At 45.2% G+C, this 10,385-nt stretch overlaps 1 protein-coding gene across 1 annotated transcript; it reads left to right on the top strand.

Moving 5' to 3' along the window:
* Positions 1–1,762: 1,762 nt before the first annotated feature.
* On the top strand, positions 1,763–7,010 carry LOC149444202 (C-X-C chemokine receptor type 2-like). Its single transcript, XM_089654828.1, has one exon. It carries the CDS (start codon positions 1,768–1,770, stop codon positions 2,827–2,829), a length of 1,062 nt encoding a protein of 353 aa, XP_089510954.1. The 5' UTR covers positions 1,763–1,767; the 3' UTR covers positions 2,830–7,010.
* Positions 7,011–10,385: the final 3,375 nt, after the last annotated feature.

Raw genomic sequence — 10,385 nt, forward strand, 5'->3', positions numbered from 1 at the left:
TTAATTGAGGCATGTGAGGCCTGCAAGTTCTTTAGATGTTGTTCTGGGTTCTTTTATGACCTCCTGGATGAGTCGTTGTTGTGCTCTTGGAATAAATTTGGAAGGCCAGCCACTCCTGGGAAGGTTCACAGCTGTTTCACATTTTCTCCATTTGTGGATAATGGCTCTTACCATGGTTTGCTGGAATCCCAAAGCCTAAGAAATGGCTTTGTAACCCTTTCCAGACTGATACATGTCAATTGCATTGTTTCTCATCTTTTCTTTTTTTTAGATTGCAGCATGATGTGTTGCTTTTTGAGATCTGTTAGCATGCTTCACTTTGTCAGACAGCTTCTATTTCAGTTTTTTTCTTGATTCAACAGGTCTGGCAATATTCAGGCGTGACAGGTGAAATTTAACTCCAAAAAATGTAATTTCCAAAAAATGTGGCTAATCACAGTTCATTCATGATTTAGCAAAGAGGGGGCAATTACTTTTTCTTATGGGGTCAGGCAGGTTTGGAGAGCTTTTTTCCCTTAACCGCTTCCCAACCGCCCTATAGCAGAAATACTGCTACCGGTGCGGCATGTGTGTCGAAAATCACGTATATATACTTGATTTCGCATTTCCGGGTAGGGGGTGTGCATGCGCCCTTCCCCTGACCACCATTTGCGGCCACGGCTGTCATTTACCGCGTCCCGGCCGGTGATTACTCGCCGGCGCCCGGTGATTGCCGAAGATCTCCGACAGGGAGGAGAGCTGTTTGTAAACAAAACAGTTCTTCTTCCTGTTGGCTTGTGCACACTGCTTTGGATGGCTGTGCACAGTACAGCCATCCAAAGCAATGTGCTTACAGTGAAGCACGGACACAGCCCCCTAGTAAATCACACCCAGCACATTTGATCGCCCCTCTTGTTAACCCCTTCCTGCTCAGTGCCATTAGTACAGTGTCAGTGTTTTTTTTTAGCATTGATCACTGTATTGGTATCACTGGGGATGTCACTGACACCAAGTCAGTTCCCCCCGTGTCAGAATGCCTGCCACAGTCCCACAGTCCCACTATAAGTCGCTGAACACCGCCATTACTAGTAAAAATAAAATGGAAAAAAAAAATCCCAGTATATATACTGCCATTTATAAACGCTATAACTTTCACGTAAACCAAATCATTTACACGTATTGGGATTTTGTTTTTTAGCAAAGACATCAAGCAGAATACATTTTGGCCTAAATTTCTGACGAAATTAGATTTTTAACATTTTTTCACTGAACATGTTTAATAGCAAAAAGTCAAAAATGTTGTTTTCTCAAAATTGTCGGTCTTTTTTTTATAAAGCACAAAAGATGATCAAATACCACAGAAAGAAAGCTCAATTCATGGGAAAAAAGGACGCAAATGTAATTTGGGTGCAGCATTGCATGACCACGCAATTGTCAGTTAAAGTAACGCAGCGCCGTTAAGCAAAAATGTTCTGGTCAGGAAGGGGGGTAAATCCTCTGGAGAGCAAGAGGTTAATAAATAAAATCATCATTTAAAAACTGCATTTTGTTTTACCCTCCTCTTTGTGTAAAATTAAAATTTGTTTGATGATCTCCATCATTTAAGCTTGACATACAGAATCATCAAGGGATTAAAATGTTAAACTTTCTGTAGAAATCTAAAAAAAAATAGGTTGTATATAAATAAAGTGTATGATATATCTTTGTTAAGCGAATGCAAAATTGTTCTATAAGATTTACCTCATTTAATTGTTTTCCTGTATCATTGTATAGGCTCAAAGGACAGACATGGCCAAGTTATCCAGCGGGGACCTGGACTGGCTTGATGACCTGTTTACAGATGTTCCTACCTCCTATTACCCATCATTTGATGCAGCCCCTTGTAAGCCCCCAGAGAGCGTGAACAAATATATATATGTTGTGGTGTACTCCATAGTTTTCCTTCTCAATGTAGTTGGCAACAGCCTTGTCATTTTAGTAATTTGGCACAACAAGCTGAAGAGATCGTCCACGGATGTCTACCTCCTGAATCTGGCCATTGCCGACTTGATGTTTGCTGTGACTCTGCCCTTTTGGGCGGCTTACAAAGCCCATGAATGGGTTTTTGGGATCTTCATGTGTAAATTTGTGTGTATACTACAGGAGGTCAACTTCTACAGCGGGATCCTGCTGCTGGCTTGTATAAGCGTGGATCGATACCTGGCTATTGTTCATGCCACAGAGGCCGTAACACAGAAGAGGCAGTGGGTCAAGTACATTTCCCTCTCTATCTGGATATTTTCCTTTGTTATAGCCCTTCCCACCATCTTGTTTAAGACTGTGTTTTTGAGCCCGAAAAATGGTTTTATCTGCCATGAGGACATTGGTGCTGAGAACACATACCATTGGAAGATCATCATAAGAATTGGACGCCACTTGGCTGGATTCTTCATACCTCTGCTTATCATGCTCTTTTGCTATGGCTTTACCATCAAAACTCTTTTTCAGACCAAAAGCATGCAGAAACAACGAGCCATGAAGGTAATCTTGGCAGTAGTTCTGGTCTTTTTGATCTGCTGGCTTCCTTACAATATCACTGTTATTGTGGACTCGCTAATGAGGACAAGCTACATCAATGAAACATGTGAGCTCCGGGACAGGTTGGACTTGGCCATCTCTGTGACCGAAATATTTGGTTACTCCCACAGCTGCATCAACCCAATTCTCTACGCCTTCATTGGCCAAAAGTTCAGACAAAGCTTCCTCAGGATCATGGCCGGCAAGGGTCTCATCAGCAAGGAAATCGTGTCTCGCTATGGCCGGAGCTCCTCTATCATGTCAACTTCTGGAAACACATCAACCACGATCTAGTGGGATGAACATAGAATATGGGCAGTAGTTCAAGAGATGCAGTGAAGCCATGCAGATCCTGCAATCACCTCCAAATATAGAACTTAAAGAGAAAACTAAAAGCTAAGTGTTAAAAGAGAGGTGGGGTTTACTTCCCTTTTTGGGGCTTTATTGGGGTCTGTTAATCTGGCGGGAAGATCTCCAACTGCCCCCAGACTGACTGTGACAATCAGGTCATTGCTGTGAGCTGAACAGTCAATTCCCATCTCTGGGCTGTGTTCTTTCTATATTCCAATGGAAAGTCTGTTAGAAACGCAGTGACATAAGGACCATGATGTCACATATTATGATGTCACTGCCTCCTAGAGGATTTACCATCAGAATATATGACATGTGCCCTCCATAGAAAGGGAATCAGGAAATTCTGCTCACAGCCAGGTCCTGGAGTGAAGATGGTAGTAAAGGTAGAGATGGTACTTGGGTCCTTCACTAATTGGGTTTTAAAGTGCAGCTGTGCCCAGACTATGGACAGTAAAGCTTTTACACATTCTTAAAGTGAATCCCTTGGCAAATCCTAGGCTTTTTTCTAGTTTTGGTAAGAGTGGGAAGGGCCTAGACTAGGGTTTTTCAACCAAGGTTCCATGGAACCCTAAGGTTCCTCCAGAGGTTGCTGGGAGTTCCTTGAGCAATGACCAATTTTCACAAATCAGATAAGTTCCCACTTACACCATTGATCTGTTTAGCTATCTATAGGGGCTTATTTCTCCCAATGACCACCATGATGTAAGAAGCATTCTTCCCACTGACCATCACACTAATGTATTAAGAGTTGTAGATATAGTATTTTTTTAGCAGGGGTTCCCTGAGACTGGAAAATTCAAGTTTCAAGAATTCCTGTGTTAAAAAGGTTGAAAAAGACTGGCTTAGACCCTCTCTTAATGTTTTTCTGCTGTATGTGACCCCATTGGGTAGAACTACCCCCCTATTTGTACTCATCAGAAAGTGAAGGTAAATCAAAAATTTTATAGTTGAACCCAGAAGAAGAGTAAGGGAATAAATCTTCAAAAAAGGAAATCTGTTCTGGGAAAAACTGTATATGAGGGATTCCCCACTTTAAGAGATTTCCACTAGTTATCTGTTGTATTGTTAAGACAGGAAGTGAAGGGAAATTTCTCCAATGGTAAAAATAAAGCTTGGCTATACATACATTTTATGAAGCAGTTAACACATGTGGTGGTGGTTCTAAATACACCACAGTGAATCGCCTTTTCAGAGGTGATTTAGAGCTGGTTTACAGGCAACAGTGTTGCCTCCTAAATGCCTGTTTTTTATATCCAAATGGGAATTTTACTTCAAAATACAGAGCAGCAACTACAACCCAATCATTTGGCAAGTGGTTCTGGCGTGGTCCCGTTGACTGTGGTTAAAATTCCAAGAATCTTCCTGTTTTTACTGCCTCTTTACCACATGTGTGAACTAGGCCTAAAAGAGTTTTAGAACAAGCTCCCACTGATCTCTCTAGCTGTACGTACTGTGAAGTAATTCATTCTCATTGAGCACAACAGAGACTCGAGTTTAAGTCAGTTTTTACAGCTTACAGCACCTGCAGTTTGTTTATATTAGAAGTCTAGCATGTTGCTAGTACTGCTTTCATAGAAAAGAATGTGAGGGGAGCAGAGATTTCAGGGCCCTTGTTGAGAAATTAGGAGATATGTTATCTCCACAATGCCTATAGCTACAGAGCAAAATGAAGACTTATTTTTAAGGTATTTTTGCTTGTTCAAAATATATAAATATTTTAATAGGTATAGTCTGGGCACAGAATTACTTTAAGTGTTTTTTTGAAGGGTGATATTTAGGACTGGTGAGTGTCCAACCTAAGATTTCCTCACATCCCTTCATAATAATGTTTAGAGGTTACGTTGTGTTAGGATTAGGTGAATGTTATAGAAAGAAGGGAAGTTACAGAGAGGAAGACCTGAAAAGAGAACTATTCGGCACTTTTGTGCTTAGTTTTTATCTCTTCCTTCTCTCTGTCTCTTCAGCACAACTGCAAGTAACACCTAACTTTCCCAAAACCCAACCTCCCAGAGACACCTAACTCTCCCACAACTCAACCTTCCAGAGACACCTAACTCTTCAACAACCCAACCTTCCAGAGACACCTAACTCTTCCACAACTCAACCTTCCAGAGACACCTAACTCTCCCACAACCCAACTTCCCAGAGACGTCTAACTCTCCCAAAACTCAACCTTCCAGAGACACCTAACTCTTCCACAACTCACCTTTCCAGAGACACCTAATTCTTCCACAACCCAACTTCCTAGAGACATCTAACTCTTCCACAAGCCAACCTTCCAGAGACACCTAACTCTTCCACAACTCAACTTCCCAGAGACATCTAACTCTTCCACAACGCAACCTCTCAGAGATACCTACCTCTCCCACAACCCAGCCTTCCTAGAGACATCTAATTCTTCCATAGCCCAACCTTCCAGAGACACCTAACTCTTCCACAACCCAACCTTCCAGAGACACCTAACTCTTCCACAACCCAACCTTCCAGAGACACCTAACCTAACAACTCAGCTTCCCAGAGACATCTATCTCTTCCACAACTCAACTTCAACCTAACTAAGATATTTAGGACTGGTGAGTGTCTAACTCTCCCACAGCCCAACCTTGGCTGTGGCCAATCACAGCACAGAGTTCCATGTTTGCAAACACACAGAACTCTGGCTGTTTCTGCCCCTTGAAATCAACTATAAATTCAGGGAGAAAAAACAGCCAGATCTGTGAGCAAAAGTAGCATTACACACGTAGCACTTGTTAGGCACACAGTTAACCCCTTGATTGCCCCTAGATGTTAACCCCTTCCAGCCAGTATCATTAGCACAGTGTACAGTATTATCACTGATCACTTTATTAGTGTCACTAGCGACATGAATGTCAGTAATTTAATGTCCCTCCCAGGGGCTGACTGACAACTCATGGGGCCCCCGAGCAATAGGGGATCATGGGGCTCCTGTGTCCTTGCCCAAACTCAAAAAAGCCTATGAAAAAGGTACCAGGGGCATCTCATGGGGCCCCCTACTGACCCCGGGCCCTCGGGCACTGCCTGAGTTTCCAAATGGTCAGTCCGCCCCTGGTCCCTCCCAGCCAGTGTTTGTTAGCGCCAGATTGCCCGCCACATGATCAAAGTCACACTATAAGTTACTGATCACCGCCATTACCAGTATAGTGTGATAGCTGCATAAATTCCAATATATATACCATAGTTTGTAGACGCTATAACTTTCACACTAACCAGTTAATGCACACTTATTGAGATTTTATTTGTAGAGGAATATATTTTGGCCTAAATTTATGAAGAAATTTGCTTATTTTATTATTGGATATGTTTTACAACAGAAAGTAGAAAATATGCATTTTTTCAAAATTTTTGGTCTTTTCTTGTTTGTATACCGCAGTGGTGACCAAATACCACCAAAAGAAATCTCTATTTGTGTGAAAACAATTATATAAATGCCATTTATGTACAGTGTTGCATCACCGCTCAATTACCAGTTAAAGTAGCACAGTGCTGAATACCAAAAAATGCCCTGATCAAACCCCCCGGAGGTCAAGTATTTTTTTAGTTATTGTTTTTGTAAAAAAGTACAGTTTTTTAATTTTGCAGTATTTTCAGTCTTCTCCTGCCTTCAGCCCTTCCCATCGGAATTAAAGACATTTGTCATTGTTTATATACATGAAGACAATGCAGAATGCATATGAATAGGGTGGGGGCCCATACAAAGCAATCTCTAAATCCTCATCGGTCCGTGATGAAGTTGTATGGAGTGATGTACACATTGCATTCACCTGCTGCAAGAAATCCCATTTCTACTTCCACAAGTCAGATCAAGGAGAGGAGACTTCTGATTGGATGTCAGATTGTATGGAGTGATGTACACATTGCATTCACCTGCTGCAAGAAATCCCATTTCTACTTCCACAAGTTAGATCAAGGAGAGGAGACTTCTGATTGGATGTCAGATTGTACTGCTTGTCGTTCCGTTCTTTTCTTATTAATTGCAACTTATTTACAAATATTTTGTCATATTTAGTTACTGTTGTGTTTCAGATTTTTATGTATCGCGTTACTTTGTACATTCATAATAAATAGAAATGTTGCAAATTTTGCATGCCAATAAAGGAAAACCCTGGCTCCTCTTTTTCTAAGGAATATTAGGCCTTTTGAAAACAGTCGCCTGAGCTGGTAAATTTGGATGTTTCTCCCCCCCTTCCTGGGCAGACCAGACAGTGCTGCTGTTAGAAACCACGGGGCCCCATACAGCAACCCTTACAGGGCCCTGCCCCCGAAAAAAAACACTGTTTACTAGGGTTCAGTTATGAATGAACACAGTGAGTGATTGGTTCCAATCATTCATTGTGCTCATTCAGGAAAGGAAGGGGCTGGTAAATGTGACATATTTACTGAACCCTTCCCCCACTCTCCATCCTGAGGGATCCTATTGTGTGCTTGCAGCTGCCGCTAGAAAGGATAGGAGGGAAGCCAGCAGCACTGTGGGGGTGGGGGCACACAGGGGGGCCTGAGCAGCATGGGGAGATGTATGGTGCACAGGGAGGGTGATGGGTGCGGCGGGGGGGGGGGGGGGCAATTACTGGAACCGATCCCCTGCATGCCTCCCTTTGCAGCAGCTAAAAGCCAGTGGGAGGGAGAGGAGAGGAAGTCAGTTTTCAGCTGCTGCAGAGAGAGCCATACAATTCCAGTAACTGCCCCCCCCCCAACCCCTACTGTGCCTATCACCCTCAATGTCCACATCCGATTCACCCAGCTGCAGGCCCCCTGCTGTCCTGGGCCCTGTACAAAAGGACTGGTAGTACCCCCTTATCCACGGCCCTGAGACCAGGGGCTGCATGCAGCCTCCTGTAGACATAAATGGCTGTACAGCTGGTATATGGTGGTGCTATCATAAACACAAGTATGACGTATGCAGAAATGGAAAATGTTTTATTGTTCTGCATATACGTGCTAATGTGGGGACCGCCACATATCCATGAGTACAGCTGCACACAGCCATTCATGTCTATGAAGGGTGCCAAGACGGGGGAGGGGAAAAACAACATTTACCTTGAACAGGCTCAGATGCCCATGTGTATGCGGACTTAAAGTATTACTAAACCCGGACCTTGCATTCACTATATCTGGTCTCCCCGGACCCCACATTCACTATATCTGATCTCCCCAGACCCTGCATTCACTATATCCACTCTCCCCGGACCCTGCATTCACTAAATCCACTCTCCCCGGACCATGCATTCACTATATCCGGTCTCCCCGGACCCCGCATTCACTATATCTGGTCTCCCCGGACCCTGCATTCCCTATATCCACTCTCCCCGGACCCTGCATTCCCTATATCCACTCTCCCCGGACCCTGCATTCACTATATCCACTCTCCCCGGACCCTGCATTCACTATATCCACTCTCCCCGGACCATGCATTCACTATATCCGGTCTCCCCGGACCCCGCATTCACTATATCCGGTCTCCCCGGACCCCGCATTCCCTATATCCACTCTCCCCGGACCCCGCATTCACTATATCCGGTCTCCCCGGACCCTGCATTCCCTATATCCACTCTCCCCGGACCCTGCATTCCCTATATCCACTCTCCCCGGACCCCGCATTCACTATATCCGGTCTCCCCGGACCCCGCATTCCCTATATCCACTCTCCCCGGACCCCGCATTCCCTATATCCACTCTCCCCGGACCCTGCATTCACTATATCTGGTCTCCCCGGACCCCGCATTCACTATATCCGGTCTCCCCGGACCCTGCATTCACTAAATCCACTCTCCCCGGACCCTGCATTCACTATATCCCTCTCCCCAAACCCTGCATTCACTATATCCGCTCTCCCCAGACCCTGCATTCACTATATCCAGTCTCCCCGGACCCTGCATTCACTATATCCGGTCTCCCCAGACCCTGCATTCACTAAATCCACTCTCCCCGGACCCTGCATTCACTATATCCCTCTCCCCAAACCCTGCATTCACTATATCCCTCTCCCCAAACCCTGCATTCACTATATCCGCTCTCCCCGGACCCTGCATTCACTATATCCGGTCTCCCCGGACCCTGCATTCACTATATCCGGTCTCCCCGGACCCTGCATTCACTATATCCGGTCTCCCCGGACCCTGCATTCACTATATCCCTCTCCCCAAACCCTGCATTCACTATATCCGCTCTCCCCGGACCCTGCATTCACTATATCGGCTCTTCCCGGACCCTGCATTCACTATATCGGCTCTTCCTGGACCCTGCATTCACTATATCCGCTCTCCCCGGACCCTGCATTCACTATATCCGCTCTCCCCGGACCCTGCATTCACTATATCTGCTCTCCCAGGGCCCTGCATTCACTATATCCGGTTTCCCAGGACCCTGCATTCACTATATCTGCTCTCCCCGGACCCTGAATTCACTATATCTGGTCTCCCCAGACTTCGCATTCACTATATCTGGTCTCCCCGGACCCTGCATTCACTATATCTGGTCTCCCCGGACCCTGCATTCACTATATCTGGTCTCCCCGGACCCTGCATTCACTATATCTGGTCTCCCCGGACCCTGCATTCACTATATCTGGTCTCCCCGGACCCTGCATTCACTATATCTGGTCTCCCCGGACCCTGCATTCACTATATCCGCTCTCCCCGGTCCCTGCATTCACTATATCTGCTCTCCCCGGACCCTGCATTCACTATATTTGGTCTCCCCGAACCCTGCATTCACTATATTTGGTCTCCCACAGTACACAGAACATGGAAATGCAATTATTTTAGTAAATATAAACTGCTAAATACCTTTTCTTATCAGCAGTATATAGCAGTCTTGTGACTTCTATCAGTGTCCAGCAGAGCACTAGTTAAAGCTTTTTAATTTTGCTCTAGGAGGATGCAGGACCCCTGTCCTCTGTCTGGACAGTGCTGATTGGCCCTGTGCTATCACATGTACTCTCCCAAGAAAAAAAAAAGAAAAAACCTCTCTAGCAATACACACCAAACTGGACATGTGCAGAGTGTCTCCACGTGATATGTCTTATCAGGAGATAAGAGGGGGGCACTGGAAGAAGGGGAGGATCAGAGAAGACAGGATCAAACAGCCTTTTTACACAATGCAGAGGATTAACCCCTTAGGTTCCACGGCTTCTAAGGCGCACCAAAGCACAGGAGTTTTATGTTAGTGGACTCTCCCAGTACATGTGCATGGCCTTATGTAGCACTCTGGACAGTCAGACTGCTGGCCTCCAACACAACAGAGAGGCCGGGGTATCCGGGGGTCCGACAGCCCCCCTCCTGCACACATTTCTAAATAACAGAACTTGCATTACTGATTAGAGCAGTGTGCAAGGGGGGGGGGGGTCGGACTGCTGGAGACCTGGGCAGCCGTGTCCTGCGAGACAGCAGCGGTCTGACTCTCCAGCATGCTGGCAGCACACGGTATTCTAACCCTTGCTGCAGCATGTTGTATTTAGGACAAAGAGCCCATTTACACTG

Source organism: Staurois parvus, unplaced genomic scaffold (assembly GCF_062004578.1).
Source record: "Staurois parvus isolate SC_StPar_1 unplaced genomic scaffold, SC_StPar_1.0 ptg000803l, whole genome shotgun sequence".
In the NCBI taxonomy this organism is placed as follows: domain Eukaryota; kingdom Metazoa; phylum Chordata; class Amphibia; order Anura; family Ranidae; genus Staurois; species Staurois parvus.

Bases quoted from the DNA above. Each gene is read 5' to 3' on its own strand.
- LOC149444202 (XM_089654828.1), top strand. From the start codon at position 1,768: ATGGCCAAGTTATCCAGCGGGGACCTGGACTGGCTTGATGACCTGTTT.